General features: G+C 38.4%; 2 protein-coding genes across 4 annotated transcripts in view; both read right to left on the reverse strand.

Moving 5' to 3' along the window:
• Positions 1–7,942, reverse strand: part of DCK (deoxycytidine kinase) — a 28,320-nt gene extending 20,378 nt beyond the window's left edge. Inside the window, exons 1-2 of the mRNA XM_044224754.1 lie at positions 7,683–7,942; positions 2,567–2,682 (exon numbers count right to left, since the gene is read on the reverse strand). Coding sequence (XP_044080689.1) covers positions 2,567–2,682; positions 7,683–7,773 — 207 coding nt within the window. The 5' untranslated portion in view covers positions 7,774–7,942. The remainder of the gene's footprint in view (positions 1–2,566; positions 2,683–7,682) is intronic.
• Positions 7,943–11,019: 3,077 nt separating this feature from the next.
• MOB1B (MOB kinase activator 1B) overlaps positions 11,020–19,812 on the reverse strand; it is a 57,491-nt gene continuing 48,698 nt past the window's right edge. For all 3 annotated transcript variants that reach the window (XM_044225814.1, XM_044225813.1, XM_044225812.1), the window contains exon 6: positions 11,020–18,285. In XM_044225814.1, coding sequence (XP_044081749.1) covers positions 18,208–18,285 — 78 coding nt within the window. In that variant the 3' untranslated portion in view covers positions 11,020–18,207. The remainder of the gene's footprint in view (positions 18,286–19,812) is intronic.

A 19,812-nucleotide genomic window follows, 5' to 3' on the forward strand; every position in this document is an offset into this window, starting at 1 on the left:
TTTTTATAAAATACCCTAAAATTCTGAGATTCTATGAGTTCCTTCCACTGGTTGAGAATTATGGGTCTCCACAGAGAATACATTGACCTAATTCAGTTAATCTGATAATTACATTTCTCTCTACAAATTAAATGTTTCGGCTTTTTGGTGTTTATAGATCAGTTTCTGTACCCCAAATTAATTACAGGTATACTGATAGGCAGAGATGTGCCTTTGATGTGCCAAAGAACCAGTTGTATATATTTAATATGAGTTAGAAGCTTATGACACTAAAACTAGAATGGGCCTTAAATGGAAGTCAACTAATCCAATTTAGTTTAACATTCTCTCAATGAAAAAATCCCTTCTGTATTTCTCACATTGGTTTAATTTGTTCTACTTCCTATCTAACACCTGAGAGTAAGTGGACTGATAGTTTACTCCAGAAATGAGGAGGAAAGAGGTGTTTTTAGAATACAGGTCTCTCATTTCTAACGGTAAGCACACCTGAGCAGGGCACTTCAGTGAAAAAGGCCACAAGACATACTTTAGGGAGATAAAAATGCAGAGTGGAGGGAAGACGGAAGACTCAAAGGAAAATGACAACGGGACCTGAATAGGGACTCCACAAAAGAAATCCAAATGGCAAATAAATTAATTAAATAAAGGAGCACAATCTCATTAGCAATAAAAAAATTTTTTAAAAACATAAAAGATATTAAACACCCAACAGAATAACAAAAATTAGGAAGCTGGATAATAACCACTTTGGAAAACAGGCGTCATACAAATAGCCCACCACCCAGGGATTTTACTTTTTATTCCCAGAGAAACTCTTTTATGTGTCATGTTCATAAGTGGGCTGTTTTTATAGAAACTAAACTAGAAATCACTCAAAAATTGATCAAAAGTATAGAACAGACAGGTAGTGATATATGAACACAACTGAATATTATATGGCAATGAAAATGCACAAACTGCAAATGTATGCAACAATATAGACAAATTTCACAGACTTAAAAAAAGCAAGAGAAAGATTGCAAACAGTTGATTTCATTTATATAACATTCAAAAACACAAAACTAAATTATATTTCTCAGAGATATGTTCACATATGGTCAAATTATTTTTAGAAAGCAGAAGTATTATTGCAAAAGTTATCTTATGGGATTGATTACTCCTAGCAGAGTTACCCAAGAAAGAGATACTATGACTAAGGACAAACAGGGAATTCTAGAATATCAGTTATATTCTATTTCTTTACCTGGCTGATGATTAGCTTTCCAATTGTTCTTCAAACTATACATAAGTTTCCTATACTTTTCTATAGTTATATCACGTGTCATAAAAAAAATGTGGAAAGAAAGAAGCAAATAAATTTACCCACTTTAAAATTCTACTTAAGGCTAATCTTGCCTTTCCCCACAGACCAGACTGAAATTTCTTAAGAAAACGGAGTACATATGGAAAAGAAATCCCTTCAAGATTTAATCCTAGGCTATTCTAAGGATCAGAGTGTACTAAGCTGCAACCCTAAAGTTAACTATGCTTGACAAATCAGTGTGAGAAATATTTTTTGGTTTACATTTTAAATACTCAATTATTATTCCCAGATCCCTTTATACCAACAGCTAAACTTGAAAAAACAGACATTTTTGTTCAATCCTCTCTCTTCCTCTATTCTAACAAAGTAAGTTTATAGAACATATTTCCATTTTGAAGATTTCTGCTATGCTGCTTTCAATTTCAAGTCTCATTTCTCCAGAAATGAAAGTCTTAGCCATCAGATCTCTTTCCTTTATATACATACAATAAAAAATACTGTTATAAAAAATGAAAGTTTTTTGCAATGTAGAATGGAAAGTGCTAGGAAATTAACCGTGGTGTCCAGGGTGTCTAGGGTGGAAGTCTGGCAGAATGAAAAGTACAAAGAAATAAGAAGATAAATCTTCTCACTAATACAAAAGGCTCAAAAAGTAAACTAATAGGGATGCCTGAGTGGTTCAGTTGGTGAAGTGTCTGCCTTCGGATCAGGTCAGGATCCCAGGACCTGGAATCAAGCCCCACATGGCAGGCAGCAAGGGCGGGGGGCAGTTCTTGCTCAGCAGGGAGCCTGCTTCTCCCTCACCTCCCCACTCATGCTCTCTCAGTCTCTCTCTTTCAAATAAATAAATAAAATCTTAAAAACAAAAAAAGGTAAACTAATAAAATTAAGTTACTGGATAGTTTTTTTGGTCTTTGTTTTCCTGTTCACTAGTTTTTAAACAAAATGTTAAATCTATTCAAGGAATTTAATTCGCAATTAGATATTTTTAACTTTTTAATTAATTTTTTAAAACTCTTAAAATTCTACTTAGATGTAATGAGTACATAAATCTTGAGTGCAAAGTTCAATGAATGTTTATACACACACACACACACACACACACTCACACATCCATGAATGAAGATGAAAATACAGACTTAAAGCTAGATTTGAAAATTTTAGTAGGGAAAAAAAAAAAAAAAACCAAAAGGTTAAAAAATACCACTGGTCCTCTAAAGCAAAAGGAATTTATATTTTATTTAGTTAATTTTGTTTTCATACCTCACAGTCTCCTTGAGCATTTTGAACATTGCACCACCTGGCAACAGGTTCAGGAACCACTTCCCAATCCTCACAGACCTGTTTAAGGATATTCACGAATGTTGTCTTCCCTGAAGCTGTTGTGAGAAGAAAAGAAAATTGAAGAAGGAGACTTAGGAAAAAAAAAAAGTCAAAATAGTCATCAACTTTTTCAAAATTTATACAAGCAAAAATACAAAAAACAAAAATATTCAATTTCTTAAACTTTCTCTTTAGATTTGTTTTATTAAAAACTAAAAGGATCCCTACCACTTGTATTAGGCATATTTGTTATTCTTTTTAGCTTATCAAGGCTACGGAACAGAAGAATTTAAAACCTGGTGAAATTGTAGGCAAGGTGTTACAGCAGGAAAAAAAAAATCCTAGTCCTAGCCTCACTTTCCTTAATCAAGTAATTAGAGATAACTGTGGGAAATGGTTAAGGCTATTTTTCCATTTAATTAAATATGTGATCTTGGGCAAGTCACTGAATCTCTCTGAGCCTGTTTCTTCATAATACAATGGAAATAATAATACCCTCTTTATGGAAACTGTTGTGATAAACAAGCTATGACTATAGTGACTATCATTATGGGCTCTTGTCTTTTCAAAACTTTTCTGTCTACTGGCTCTATTCTCTCAGTTTACAAACTTAAATCCTTCCCATCTAAAACCAACTTAGAAACAGCCAAATGAACTATAAAATCAAGATAAAAATGTATCCAATATCGAGTTTTACAATGAGAATCGGTATGATTATATGACACTAAATGTATAACTACACAACATTAAGCCACAGTACCCAACAGAAATTATAAAAACATTTTTATAAAGACCCTTATAAGGAATAGCCATGTTTTCTCTGCTTCACTTTCACAGTTCTGTGCACTTATCCAACCCTTTAGAAAAAAGCTGTATGTACTTTGCTTCTCCTTGATCATTCACTAGCTTCTGAGACACCTATAGGGAAATAGTTCATATATAATCAGAACATATTAATTCACTATTTTTTTTAAAGATTTTATTTATTTATTTGACAGAGAGAGATCACAAGCAGGCAGAGAGGCAGGCAGAGAGAGAGGAGGAAGCAGGCTCCCTGCCGAGCAGAGAGCCCGATGCGGGCCTCGATCCCAGGACCCTGAGATCATGACCTGAGCCGAAGGCAGCGGCTTAACCCACTGAGCCACCCAGGCGCCCTATTAATTCACTATTTTAATATTACTTGGAAATACATTCCATTTAACAGTAGGGAAAAGTCTTGACCTAGAATTCAACAGGGTGTAGCAACATTCCTAATGACCACCACACCCTTCCTATCTGAAGTCACCAAATGTGGTTATATTAGACCTCTCTGGTCAACATAATGTGCTCTCTCTCTCTTTCTCTCCATATGTATATAAAAATACACACACGGATTAAAATATAAAAAAGAAGCTTCTGCAAGCTTAAAAGGAAAGGTTCCACATCCTTATAAACCGGATCCAAAGAGGGCAAAAAGAACTTACTTTTGACTTGAATACTATATTCAAATCTAGGACATTACACAAGCAACAGAAAAGAAGAAAAAACAGAAGAACTTTAAAAGACCACACATAGAGGGACACCTGGATAGCTCAGTTGGTTGAGTTTCTGACTCTTGGTTTTGGCTCAGGTCATGATCTCATGAGTCATGAAATCAAGCGCCTTTTCAGGATCCAAGATCAGCTGGGAGTCTGCTTGAAGATTCTCTCCCTCTGCCCCACCCCTCAGTCTTTCTCTCAAATAAATAAATTCTTTTTTTTTTTTTTTAGAAGATCACACATAGAGCAAAAACAGGGACGGAAGGAAGGGAGTCAATAAGAAGGTAACATAGAACAAAGAACTGCTGAAAAGCAACACACAAAATCATATTATATTATCACCACAGGAAAGAGGAAAAAGTTTTAAGGACAAACTAGATGACCATTAGATTTAATCATGGGAAAAAGATTGGTGACAACAGATTTCGAATGGAGCATTTAGTATGGTAAGCAGAAGCATAAAAATGAGCACTGGACATTCACTGAACTAGATGGAGGAAGGAAAGGAAAACATGATGTTCAGAAAGAGAATCCAGTCGGGACATCTGAGTGGCTCAGCCAGTTAAGCATCTGCCTTTGGCTCAGGTCATGAGCCCAGGATCCAGGGATTGAGTCTCACTGGGCTCCTTGTCAGTGGGAAGTCTGCTCCTTCCTCTGCCTCCTGCTCCCTCTTCTTGTGCTCTCCCTTTCTCTCTCTCTAACAGATAAATAAATAAAACCTTAAAAAAAAAAAGAAGAAGGGGCGCCTGGGTGGCTCAGTGGGTTGAGCATCTGCCTTTGGCTCAGGTCATGATCTCAGGGTCCTGGGATCAAGCCCTGCGTCCAGCTCTCTGCTCCACAGGGAGCCTGCTTCCCCCTCTCTCTGCCTGTTGCTCTACCTGCTTGTGATCTCTGTCAAATAAATGAATAAAATCTTTAAAATAAATAAATAAATAAATGATTTTTAAAAATTTTTTTAAATTAAAAAAAAAAAAAGAAAGAGAATCCAAGGAACACATTAAAAAATCATGCATCAGCCAGAGCCTGAAAGCGTTCAAAGCTAGAACATTCAGCTTTCTTCTGACATGCCTACAAACAGAAAAATTTCATGTGGTCATACTCTAAAATTTTAAGAGCAAAAACAGTTATTCTTTAAAATCATTCTTTTGTTCAAGCAGAGTAACAATAGTTACCTGTCACTCCAATCAGATTAATATCTAGTTCCTTAACTTTGGGGAGAAAGTAGGGAGCTAGAAAATAAGCCAATTATAAATTAATACTTGATGAAAGCAAAGGAGAACAAGGATCAAAGACACTGATGTTAAAACTTTAAAAAGCCATAGGACCTACCAGAATTACTAATGCCAAGCAGGTATTATGATGCCAAAAATCATCTATACAAACTATTAAGATGAGAAGAAGCAGGTAAGGCCTCCAGAAATCTAACACAAGTGCGTATTTTAGTAACAAAGAGCGTGAGAAGTTACATGAGTATAAAACTAAAATGACCAGTTGAAGTTCAAATTCTAGGAATCACAAAATACTCTTCTACACACATATTAGCAATTTGTATATTTATACTTATTTGGGTCTTGCAAATAAGGTGGAAGGGACAGAAACAGCAGTGCTAGCACATTAACAGCAACTGACAAAGCCTCAGTGTCAGGAAAACAGTGAGTGGTAAGAAACATAATCCATCTAAATAGCAAATTGTTATCTAACAGAAACACAGGACCAGTGTTACCAGATCTTCAGATAGTTTAAGAAATGCCAAGAATCTACAAGTTCAAAAGAAATCTCGAAATTTTTAAATGCTAGCAAGTCATTAATTTCTTTTTTCCCCAAATCTATGTGGGCCACTATTGTGCAAATCCAAGACACCAGTTTGCCAGTTTGCAAGTCCTTCCAGTGTAGGTAATGGAGAAATGAGAGAATGTTAAGTAGGGAATAACACAATTAGATTTGTATATAGAAAGTCTGCTCTGGAGCTGGTAAGAGAAACTGGAGATGGGGTGACACATTAGGAAATTATTTCAGGTGCTGGGAAGATTATAAAGATGCTTGGGGAGTAGTAACTTTCTAGATATGTTGCTTAATTGGATTTAAGAAATGCAAGGGGATTAGCTCATCATTGTATGGATCTCAAGGTTGATCATTTAAATTGACTTTTGAAATGGCTTTGTTCAACCACTTTCTCCTTTATACATGTTCATCTTTATCCAAGATGTAGCTATGGGGAACCCTACTAGTAAACATTCAACTTCAAAGAACTTATCCTAAGAGGTAAAGAGAGTCTATTATAAGGCTCTTTTCCACTGGTGCCTGAATACTGGAGCAACACAACAAGATCTCCTCTTTAAGGGTATGTTCAGCTCTTTTCTACTCCTTGGAATGCTGCTAGAGCATTTGCCCCATCTTTTTAAAGACGTTACAAGAGTTTTGAATGCAGTTAAGAATTAAAAAAACATTTGCTGTATGCATGAATGACCAGTACCCAACTTGGAGCCAAACAAATTCTATCAGAACAGGAAGTGCCAGGCATAGGTTTCCTGTGGTAGGAAACACAGAAGAATGTAAGTTCAGATGTACCTTGCAAATGGACATGCATGGTCTATTCTGCCCTCATCTGGGTTAGGGACAGAAACATGCAGGTCTTTCAATCATAAGCCAATGTTTACTTGGATGTGGGGCCAAGAGTGAGCGACGCCATGATATTAAGATCATTAAAAAAAACTCTTTCCTAGTCTCTTCCCTTGTGCTGGAATGTTTAGAGCCATTTTATCCATAACCGTTACAACTGAAACCATCCCAATGTTCAGAGCTGGGGAGAGAGAAACTGTGGTACATCCATGCGCTGGAATACTACTCGGCCGTGAAAGAGAACAGAGACAACGCGCTAAAATAAAAGCAGCATCGTGCTAAAGAAAAGAGGCGAGACCGCGAGAGACTACGTACGTACTCTCTGATTCCATCTATAAGACAGTCTGGAAAAAGGCAACACTTCGCGGGACAGAAACCCCAGTCAGTGGTTGCCAAGGGGTAGGAGTGCAGAGGTTGCTGACTGCGAAAGAGCGCCAGGGACCTTCTGAGGACATAACCACGTACTGAACCCTGATCAGGAAGACAGTGCAACAGCATTACGTGTCTGTCATACCTCACTGAAGAGGACACCTAAAAAAGGATCACACCTCAAGAACACACACACACACACACACACACACACACACACCCAGTACAAAAACAAAACCAAGAACAGCCCTTCCCTTTGCGCAATCCCAGCAAGGGGAGGACACTGGCCCCTAGTGCACCTTCGCGAGGCCCGGACGCTCTGGCGCGCACCGCCCGCGGCCTCGGGGCCGCCGCCAACTCCCGGGGACGGGGCAGAAGCTAGGCAGGGCGGGACAAAAGGATTCCGGAGCGAAGGGAATTCAGGCCGCGTCCGCATCCACACGGCCGGGCTGGAAGAAGGCCCTCACTGAGGAGCTGCAGAGATGCAGGGAAGGGCTGCCGCCGCCGCCGCGGCTCCCCCCGCTTCGGGAACATTTCGCGAGGCTCCTTACCGATGTTGCCTTCGACGGCAATTTTCTTGATGCGGGTCCGCTCAGAGCCGGTCGCGGGAGACGGGCAGCTCCTCTTCGGCGGGGTGGCCATTCTGGTCTTGCGGCGGCCCGGGGCGCTAGCAGGGAGGGCTGGGAAGTGGCCACAGGTGCGCGCGCTGGGGCTCGCGCCACTGCCGAGCGTGACCCGACACGCAAGCCGAGCTCCCGCGGCAGCAGGTTCTCCAGCCGGCGGGCCCCGGGGTTTGATTTTGGCGCGCGGAGGCCGCTGCCGATGGGGGCGGGACTGAGGCGCGGCCACCCGCCCTGCCGGGAAGCCACGCCCCCTCCCTCTCCGGAGCCGACGGGGCCTCCCGCGGCCCCTCGGCCTTGGACGCCGCGGGCGGGGCCCCTGCGTGCGCGCCCGGCACGTCGGGTCACGCGGGGGCACGGGGCGGGGCGGCGCGCGCATTAACGCGCCTTTTCCCGGAGTCGGGATGGAGGCTCCTGAGACCTGTGGGACCGGGGGTGAGCGCCGAAGGTAGAGGCTGAGCGAGGGCAGGGTGCTACCCGCCTTCATCGCCGTGAGTGCGCCGGCCTCCGCTCTGAAGAACTGGCCTTCCCAGTGCGGCCTGTGGAGATAGAGCGCCTGGGACGCAGCTGGCTGGGAAGCCGTGTGCGGTGCACAAATCACACGGCTTCCCTGTGTCGTCGGCCTGGAGGACGAGCGTCGTGCTCAAGTGCCGCTGGGCACCCCAGCCCAAGGAGATGTACGGCCCTGTTGATGCGTGCCAGGCACGGTTTCGAGAGCTGTTCTTGAATTAACTCGCAGTTAGTGTCCAGTGCAGGAAATCCCACCATTAGCCTGATTTGTCAGTGAGGAAACGGGCACTGAGAAGCTACTCGTTCGAAATATCAAAAGCAGTGAGTGGATCTGACACAGGAATGTGTGCAGTCAGACGCCACTCCACAGCACGCTTTTCCTGATGTCAAACCACTCTCCGAGTCCCATTTATGTTGAAAGAGAATATGCCACCCCAAAATATGCACTATGACATTATTGCAAAATAAAGGACAAGGACACTCTGCCCCTCCTTTGTCCCCACTAAAAGGAGGAGATAAATCTATGTGAAAGGTATCCTCCCTGTACCAGGAGAGTAGAGGCCTGCTTATCACCAGATGGGGAATTCAGGGCCAGAAGGCCTATTAACAAACGTTGCTACTTCACCAATTTATTACCCCAAATCCAAACCCCATTTGTCTTGTCAATTCTCACTAATTTATTGTTTGTCTAAAAAATTAAATGACCTACTTTGGTCATTACTTTGTATGTAGCTCCTATATATATACACACATAATGAAATTTGGTTTCCTCCTATGAATCTGTCTTGTGTCAATACGATTATTAGACCAGGCAAAGAACTTAGAAGGGTAGAAGAAAAATTTCTGCCCCTAAAATGCTATGTAGAAGTTACCACGCTGGTTGATAGGGTTCTGTACGCATGGCTATAGACAGCTTAATTTTGCATGCCCTACACCTGGCACATATTCAACAAATGCTAATTTTTGAATGCAAACCTATGTGCCATGAACCCTGCTAAAAGACTCATCTAGCTGGGAACAGACGCAGTGTAGAAACACACAATTCATTTTTAATCTTGGTAACATCTGCTAAACTCACTACCCGGTCTAGAAGTTCCTGGGTTAAATGGTCTATAGAAACCAAAGGCCCTGTTACTCTGTTTTTACCTTTCAAATACCAAGACATGAAATGTGTCTTAATGGTAGAGTCAGAAGGGGTGTAAACAGTGAATCCGTTCTAAGAAATAGAAGGCAGAAATTAAAATATGAATTCATGGGGAACTCTAGAATAAAAACAGCAAAAATCATTCTTTGTTAACATCCCTGTAATTATTTTGATATTATTATGTTTATTACATTAATTTATCCCCCTAGTGATTAGCAGCAGGACCGCTGAAATGAAAAAGCCTCAACACTTGTCATCAGGGATGGCAAGGAAGCCCCAGAATCCACGGAGTGTTATATTCCACACCCAAGCTTAGAAAACCCTTGAAATGGTAAAGATACTGGCTGTACTTAGAGTTAGGCAGGGTGAGGGAGACCTTCAAACAAGAGGAAAGTAGAAGAAAAGAAATTCCATATGGATTTGATAAAGATGTTTAGAGTTGAGAAAAGGAATACCCAAGTGTGATTTCCACAAAAGAAAAGTAGTATAATGCCGAGATTGAGAGGTTTAAGCAGTGGAAAATCAAAGACTAGGTTCAGATTCCAGCTCCGCCAGATTCTGGACCGTGAAAACTTGAGTTCTTCAAAGCTTAAGTGTTCCTTAAAAACACGAAGTAGATGGCGGAAAGAGGGAAACCTAGCTTTCTTGGCATCAGATTCAGCATAATTTACTATTTTCCTAAATAACCTTTGGATAATACAAGAAAGAGGTAAGAGAAAAGCACTTTTAAAAAATATCCTTGATTTTGGGGCTGCCTGGGTGATTCAGTCAGTTAAGCGCCAAACTCATAGTTTCAGCTCAGGTCGTGATCTCAGGGCCCTGATCTCAGAGTTGTGATATCAAGCCCTGCACTGAGCTCTGGGCTTGGGTCAGAGTCTGCTTGAGATTCTTTTCTCCTCTGTTCCTCCCTCTGCTCACACGGCTTTCTCTAAAATAAACAATATCTGAAAAAAAAAAAAAAAAAACCCTCCTTCATTTTTATCTACAACTCCTTATCTGAAACCCTCGTAGCCAGATGTTTCAGAATGCAAAAATTTTTGGATTTTAGAAACATACAATCGTATAGTACATATGTATGTAACCATCCCTCACCCTCCTGCAGAGGTGTTAAACTAAATACACATAATTTGCAGTGAAACACAGATTTCACATTAAGTGGGATTGAAAACTAGTTAACTCCAGATTGGGTTAAGTTTGCACCAAATTCAAGAAAATACTTGCAGTTTTCCAAGCTTTTCAGATTCCTGAATTGCAGATAAAAGAAAGGGTGTTGGAACACCCAGCCAGTTGTGACCATGCTACCATTTTCACCCTTCTTTGCCAGAAATTGTACAACTCCTTCAATTTGGGAATTCCTTTTCTTCTGTGGGAATGCTGCTATAACTAAAGCAGGATCTTGGGGCGCCTGGGTGGCTCAGTGGGTTAAGCCTCTGCCTTCGGCTCAGGTCATGATCTCAGGGTCCTGGGATCGAGCCCCGAATCGGGCTCTCTGCTCAGAGGGGAGCCCGCTCCCCCCACCCCCCTCTCTCTGCCTGCCTCTCTGCCCTGCCTGCTTGTGATCTCGGTCTGTCAAATAAATAAATAAAATCTTAAAAAAAGTAAAAAAAGACAGGATCTTGACATATGGGTTTATTAAGAAAACTCTAAAGCAACTCAGAAAATGAGAACAAAGGGGAGAAAAAAAAAAGTCCCTGAACATTGATAAGTAGTGATTACAGCCCATGCATTTGTATACACCAATCTAACAACTTCTGTAAAATGGTATTTATTGACTTAATAAGCTTGGTTATATATTACTCCTTGCAACCGTCATTATTGCCTAGAAACCTACGAATGCTGAAGCCATCATAAAAGCAAGAGTGGGGAGTCAGGGTACTTCTGGCAAGTCTTAAGTGCAACAGCATAATAACTTGCTAGAAGGACAAGAACAGGGAGCCATGGATCCCATATAGCTCCTTCTCAAAGGAAAATATATTATGCTGCATGCTAGGTCATCAAGAAAATGTGACACTGTACTCAATAGGCTACTTAACACAGGAGTTTAACATTTATTAAACATGGTTACTTAAAGGAATATTTAGAACTTGATACCAAAATGCATCTTTCCAAATAGTATTATATAGTGAAGAATTAACTATTTAAATTTAGTACAATAGAGGCAAGTGAACCTAATTATGAAAATATAGTTAATTTTTACATGGGTGTTTGTTTCTTTATACACAATGGATGCTTTGTAGATAGTATACGTGCAAAGTAACAAGGTGTTTTCATTAAAGTTACAGGCACAAATCTTATCAGTATGGACTAGTATTTCTTCTACTCCTATCTTTTCTATAAATATCAATTAGTGACACTGGGCAACTGTGGTGACTTGATGATCCAAACACAAAATGCCTCTAAACATAAATATCTCTAAATAATGACTCTGAGAATACTCTAACACACACAATTTAGGTATCAGGACAAAATGAAGATCCTCCAAAACTGTTTATTAATATTCCTTATTGGTCTATAACGAAAATAAAATAATAGGTAAAAGCTTGATAGAAAGGCCAACAATTATGTTGCTAACCATCCTCATGGCAGCAGAATATTTAAAGAAAACAAACAAAAGCACTGGCTTCAAGGTCAAGCCTATTTGGGTTTTTATATCTTGGTCCTCATCAGTGACTTATACAATTCCTGGGTTTCAGTTTTCTAGTATGTAAGTCAATGAGATACTAAGCTCTGGGGTTGTTGTGAACCTTATTAAAAATAAGGCCTAACAGGGACATCTGGGTGGCTCAGGCGGTTAAGTGAGCAGCTCTTGGTTTCGCTCAAGTCATGATCTCATGGGTTGTGGGATGCAGCTCCACGTCAGACTCCGAGTTCAGCAGGGAGTCTGCTTCAAGATTCTCTCTGCCTGTCTTCCAACTCACATGCACATATTTGTGTGCTCTTTCTCTCTCTAAAATAAATAAACCTTTAAAATAATGCCTAACAAATCTTATATATCCGACATATTCCATACTTTCAATATTTCTCTAGTAATGTGTTTAATGTGGGAACATCTACAGTTAATAATCAGTAATGCCAAGTCAGGATTCATGGCCAAACATAACTATTTATTAATTTTTTAAATAAACATTCCGTTTCTTCCTTTAAAAAAAAAACCCTAGAATTTAAATATTTCCATTCCATCACATACAAGTCTATATACGTTATTTACATCTCTCAAACATATTACAGATTTTCTGACATTCAGTATCCCCTTTTAAAATAAAATGATGGAGCAATTAAACTTTGGTGATTAATAACTAGAATTTGAGTAATCTTGGCACAGTTTTCAATACAGTGTTCATGTTGCATTTCACATTTTAGACCATTTTTCCCCTTCCAGCTACTTAAAATAGAGAAAAACTGTGTATCTCCATGAGAGCAAGATGCCTGTCTTTTGTATTCTCTGCAATATTTACACAGTGTGAATGCTGCCACTGTGTTTCCACTTTTTGGTACTGGCAATATTCAGCTTTTGTCCTCAGAAATGATCTCTACTCAACTTTGAAGTCATGTCATGTTCACTGTATTCTCTCTCAACTAGATTTCATGACAGTTCCTTCATAATTTTCAGTAATAATGTATAGGAAAATTTCAAACAGAACAAACGTTAAGTGTTCTCCACAGGATTAGGGTCCTTATCACCTTAGTTATGCATGTACAAAAATAACAAATACAATCTAGTGGCTGTAAAAAACTATTTCCCCTAAAAATAATTACTTCTGTAGAACAATTTAAGGAGAAACATGTTCTTAACATGTAAATGTGCTAATCTATTTTACAATTTGCACAAGTATTTCAGAACAAAATAAAAACGAAAACATGTGCAAAACACCAACATAAGAATTTAATAACACAGAAGAAAAATTAAATATTAACAAAACTTTTATATCACTTATAATCTCTGGTCCAGTGACATAATTTAAATGAAGCTGTCAACCAAAAACGACCCAAAAATACTTACATAAGTTGCACCTTCCAACACTTCTGCCAGTGTACTGACAGAAAGTACTTGACAATCAGTAACAAGGAGGACCTGCACAATAAACCTATCTGCCTTGTTTTCTTAGTGCGACGGCGGGTCAGGAGGTGGTAAGTCAATAGCTTAAGGAAAAGGAGATGACAAACAGAGTGAAAAAAGGCCAGTGATTTCAGTAGCTTTGAGAATTATAATCTAAAATGTTCTATTGCACAGCATTACATGCCCAAAAAGAATTTGCATCATACTTGAAAAACTGAGATTATTCAGTACTTTAATCTGTATTTTCTCTCTTTTGTCAAAATTTAAGAACCAGTCCAGCTATAAATGGAAGACATGGAACACAGTATCATACCTTTAAAATAAATTATTCTCTATGACTAACTCATTAGGAACATCTTAAAAATTCAAATTGTTTTCAGAATTGTTGTATCTTAAAATTAAACTTTTCCATGAAATCTTGACATATCTTTACCTATAAATATTAATTTCATACAACATTGAACCGATACAAAAAAAACCAGTAATTCCTATGGGTGAATCTTAATATTATGACAAAACTCCAATATTTAAGTTATTTTAGGAGTGGTTCTTCAAGTACTGACCCAGCATACTGTTTGTAAAAATTGGGTCTATTCTTTAGTATTGCAGATTAAGTTGCAAAATCAGTTTTCTCCTTGGTATACAGTTACATTTTCAAATTACAAAGTACAAATTACAAGTCCCACATCTTTTAAAAAGACACTGAAAATTTTAAAGTTATAAATGATATATGAAATGATTATACAATTTTAAATATCTGTGATATGCAGGCATAAAACTCAGCATAATTATTATATAAAATTTATTCCAATTTCTTTGTACAATGATCTGCAGTCTTTAAATTCTTATTGTTCATTTGAGTGAAAATATGTTTAAAAAGTAAAGGCTGTTGTTACCTTAAGCTACTTCTATCTTAAATATTGGATCCATTTTTTTCTTACTATCCCTTCAACCAAAAATATCCTACAGTAGTTGAGATAAAATACAAAAGCTATCAGGGAAAGAAATAAAATTAGAAAACAAGAGATAGACTTTGATTTTTTAATTATATTTAGCTGTAAGGCAATTAAACTAAATTTTTTAAAAATTAAATAAGATCTATACATCCAAATGATACTGTATACTTCAAAGTAGTGAAATCAGGCACTACTCCCTTATTAAATGATGCTACCAATGCTCAAAACATTTTCTTCTACAAATTCAGAACCTGTGGCAGTCTTTTGAACTTCCCTAATGGTTTAGTTCTAAAAAGACAGCAAAGTAAAGTTGGTTTGGTGACTGAGATAGGTCACATCAAGCTGCCAAAAGTTTTCAGTGCAACTAAAATGATGAATTTTCTTGCATAGTCATAAACCAATTCTCAGGTATCACTAAGTGTTCTAAAAACATGAAACCTTCAAAACATAGCTGGAAAGAGTAGTGCTCCCCCAGGAACCACTCTGAAGATCGACTCTCATTAGGATATTTAAGGTATGACATACTTATTTTAAAAGAAAGTCCCACAACTTAATAATTGTATCTCACGTATTTTACCATTTCAGTGGTTATCAAAGCCTCTCTCGGAGAGGGTGTACACAAGGTATAAAACAAATGTCATTTTGCTATTTTCCCGTAAGCAAGGAAAATGCTAATACATAAAACGGAGTTTGGTGACTACGTGTGAAATAGAAGTATCCACATCATCTGTATTTCCTGAAGATAAGAGATTGTAGTGTTTTATTGTTCCTGGTAACCAGGCAGTAACTCGGTCTGAGATCTATTATACACTAAACCTGTCTTCTCCCACCCAATACATTTTATGCTGACCCTTTAGAATTTGCAAATGACAAAAGTAGAAAGAACGATCTAAAATCTTTCAATTTAAAGTAAACTGACCACCAAAGCCTCTACCAGCGAAACTAACACATGCTACTGTTTTAATGCAGTCTAATGTCATGGTTTTTATGGGAAATAAAATAATCAAGTCAGCAAATGAAATCCAGCAGCACCATCTACTGCTTAATGAAAGATTTTCACTCTTTGTTATTAATTTCTCTCCACCACCATTACTCCATCATTTAAAATCATTCCTAAAACTTGCTTCATTTCAACATTTAACCAAAGCATTGTGACAATAATACTCCGTTAACTTACTATTTTATATTTGAAGCTTTTATTAGTGGTTGAGAAAACCAACTTTTGCTTTATATCTCTGTATAAAGAACAAGGGGGAAAACCATTATCTTGCTTATTTATAAATTAAGAGATCTGGAAAGAATCTAAGACACATTCATAAGCAAACTCTGCTGTAAAACCAAGATTTGATCCTTATTCTGTAAAGGGCATCTAAATGCTCATGGGAACTAATCAAAGCAACGTTCTGTTCAATCAGTTATTTCTCACATGCTCCGGTGAGTCTTTCCTTACCTACAGTCATGTAATACCATGTACAATTCCAGGCCTCTCCCTGGGAGAACTTCTCTACTTTGTTACCATATATACACTTACACATCTCCTTACTTCCTAATAATACCTCAGTTGAAAGGAATACTCAGAAGCAGGCACCTGAGATTCTGACACAGTGACAACTCCTATCTACCTACAGTAGAAATAGGGCCTACTACTAAACATTAATTTACAGAAACATTTTTCCATTTTTACAGTGTACTAGTGTGTAAGGCTTAAAAAGAGCAAGAACAATTTTTCACTATTCTCTACACATGGCTCTTGCAACCCCTCTGTTACTGGGTTGATATAAAGTTAAATACAGTATGGAAGACTACTTGAAAAATCATGTGCTTCGTTTTCATAATTAAACAGGACCCAAAATTATTTGACACTAAAGTTTATTTTTCAATCAACCATAGTGGCTGATACTACCTATCTGGGTAATAAAAGATTTGTTTTAAGGAAGTCAGCTTGTTCTCACTGCAATCTGTGAAGAAACATTACCAATAGGTGTCCAATATATTTGCCTCTGCCAGGATTTCCTGTTACTTCTACTGTTGGTACTTGGAGAATGATTGTTAGAAATGAAATGGAGAAAAAGGCAGTTCCTAATTATCGTAATTGCAATGGCATTAAATTGTATCACTGCTCTCCTTGTTGATGGCAAAAACAAAGTGATTTCATTTTAGATTCTTTCCTACTGACCATTTTTTAGTCTATATAATTTCAGAACAAGATTTCTATTCTACAAGGAAAAAGGTATGTATTTCAAACTGAGGGAAGACTATAGAGCGGTAACTGAAGGAATGAAATTTACTAGAAATTATAAAATTAAAACTGGAAGCCTGAAAAAGATACTTTTTGAGAATAAAACTGAAGTAAAAAATGCTAAAATTATTTTTAAAACTAAGTTTCTGAACTTTTTACTGATGGGAAGAATTCACTAGAAAGTCATGACAAATAAAATGTAAAAGTTAATACTACCAAATTAGCACTTTCATTGTTTGATATCACTGCAAAGAAAAAGATTTCCTTTCACAGTGGAAAAATCAGAAGTCAGAATGCTTCACATTAGGCCTATCATAAGCAAAGAAGATACTGTATCATTTTAAAATGACAGGCAAACACCAGCTCCATTCACTGAATGGAAATGCTGGAGGGTGATCAATTCCTCCAAACGGTCCTTAAATTTCGTGATTAATGTCTACACCTAAAATTAATAATTTATTTTTAACTTCTCATGGAAGTTGATTCTTAAAAGGAAGTCTCTAAGACTTTGTTTACAAGAAATTGATTAAAATCTTCATGCCACTCTATTCAAGGATTTTAAGACAAGACCTTTTGAACTTGACTCAGCATACTTACCCCATCTATAGCTCCCCATACAAGTGAACCCTCCCAACCAAGCACACACTCCTATCCATCCCCTCCTCTTCAAAACAGAAGGGAATTCTGTAGACTTATGGCTCATTTGGCAATTGCTAAGAAACCTCACAGTTCAGCATCACCTCTGAAGATGGCAAACCTATATATAACCTGAAATTTTACACCTACAGTGCAGTTAACACGTGGAAAGAAGCTAAAATACAATAGGTATTACACTTCAACATCCTCAAGTTTTAATATCACAGATACCAAGAGATGGAAAAAGACCTCCTTGTAGAACTTTACGCATTTGTTGAACAGAATTACCACCAATATCAAAAAATAATACCACTTTTTTATGTTCTACATGCACACCTTTACAAATTGTGTTGCTTCAATGTAGTAAAAGCTGGAGATCACCAATTTAGGTAAACTATGGCTTTTATCACAGATGTTTTAAAACATGCATCAGTAAGTGCCCTGGATAGTATTCCTAATATTTCAAGCCCTGTTCAGTTCTATGTCTGTGCTTTGCACCTCAGAAGTGAGCCTGCCAAGGCACTTAAAAACATAAGTCTCTTGGGGACTTCAAAAACCGGCCACAATTTACACAACACAGAACCCCCATCCATCAGCAATCTAATCAAGTAAGCATTTTCTTTCAACACACAGTATTATCAAAAAGTCTGCAAGTAATCAGACCAAGTAAAAATACAAAAACCGTATGCCAGCCACTAAGACAAAGTTTACCCCTATCAAATATATAGAGAATGGTTCTTGGCTTCCTCTAGCAACAGAGTATGGTTTCATTTATTCAGAATAAAGAAAATCAAACCCAAACAAGCCCCCCAAACCTAGGACAAAAATGACTGAGATAAAAATAAAACACCACAAAATCCATATACACTCAACACTCTTCATCTGAGGAACAACTTGCACAGCTCTTCATCCTTTTATCTGTCCTTTGAGGTGAGTTTTTCAATCAGTTCTTGGAGTGGTGCAAGTTCTCTTCTATCGATAAGGTTGAATTCCTACGCATGTTAAAGACAGGAAAAAATAGTGAAGATATATTATTTACATCTCATTCCAAAGCAGATTTCTATTAACACTTTTTGGAAATTAGCTTCCAAGATCAATAAAAGTCTAATCTTTAAAAAAAAAAAAAAAAGTTTTTCTCTTCCCTAGCTATGTTCTCCTTAGACAAATCACTTAAGCACTTCAGATATTGTGTTGTACATGTCTATAATAACCCTTGAGTAAATCCCCCTACCTCATAAAATTACTGTGGGAACTAAATGTGATCCTGTGTGCTAACCACTTCGTGTAATTCCTGGCATAAAGTGATAACTCAGTAAGTGGGAATGCTTTTTTTGTTTGTTTGTTTGAAGATTTATTTATCCATTTGACAGAGAGAAACACAGCAAGAGGGAACACAAGCTGGGGGAGTGGTAGAGGAGAAGGAGGCCTCCCATGGAGCAGGGAGCCCCATATGGGGGCTTGATCCCACGTCCCTGGGATTAGGACCCTACCCGAAGGCAGACGCCCAACTACGCTTAACGACTGAGCCACCCGGGCTCCCTGTGAGTGTTGCTTCTTGTTAAAAGGGAATAACCTGAGTATCATTCAAATATAGTTAACCTGGTGGGGAACCAAAAAATCTAGCATCTCAGGCAATTTCAGGATTTTAAGAAGAGTGAAAAGAGTTAACAGACCACATACCCTCATATAAACTGCTGCCATCTGACTACCCCCTAGATCTAGAGGTACACATATCAGAGATATGACCTTCCCTTGAAAGAATGGGCCCAAGGATAAGGTCCATACAGGCACTGGAACTAAAAATGGGACCATGTGGAAAGGAAATTCTTAAGTGTCAGGTACCTAAGCACAAACCAGTGGAATCTAGCAGATAAGTTCTTTGCCCTGTGGGGAGTACAGCTAGAGAAGGGTCAAAATAGGGTTCTCTAAATAGTATGGCCCAGGGCAGAGGCCCCTCTTGCTCAGTCAAGGGGTGACTGTGTAACTAATGGACTTACCTTTAAGATGGTCACAGTGTCTTGAGATATAAAAAGGCTCGGATGTGGTAAATGCTTTATCAATAAATACTAGCAAATACTACTATTTGCTAAGAGTTGAGAGATAACATTGTACTTTCAGATAAGATCATACAGGGGTGCCTGGATGGCTCAGTTGAGTGGGCATCTGACTTCAGCTCAGGTCGTGATCTCAGGGTTCTGGGATTAAGCCCCGTGACGTGACGGAATCTACACTCCGTGGGGAGTCTGCCTCTGCTCTCCCTCTCCCCCTAATCATGCTCTGTCCCTCTTTCAAATAAATAAATAAAAGTCCTAAAAAAGTAAGATCATACAGTAAGATAAAACTAACCCCTCTGGTGGAAGAATATCCTCTACATCACTAAAACCTGAACACTGGCAGTCATGTTCTGCCTAAGCCAAAGCACAGAAGAAAACTATGAGATAACATTTTCTTTGTTTCTATGGGTGTCTACAGATGGTATTCCATGGTAAAGTAACTGCTCAGAGCAATAGTTCTGGCAA

Source organism: Neovison vison, chromosome 11 (assembly GCF_020171115.1).
Source record: "Neovison vison isolate M4711 chromosome 11, ASM_NN_V1, whole genome shotgun sequence".
Taxonomy (NCBI): domain Eukaryota; kingdom Metazoa; phylum Chordata; class Mammalia; order Carnivora; family Mustelidae; genus Neogale; species Neogale vison.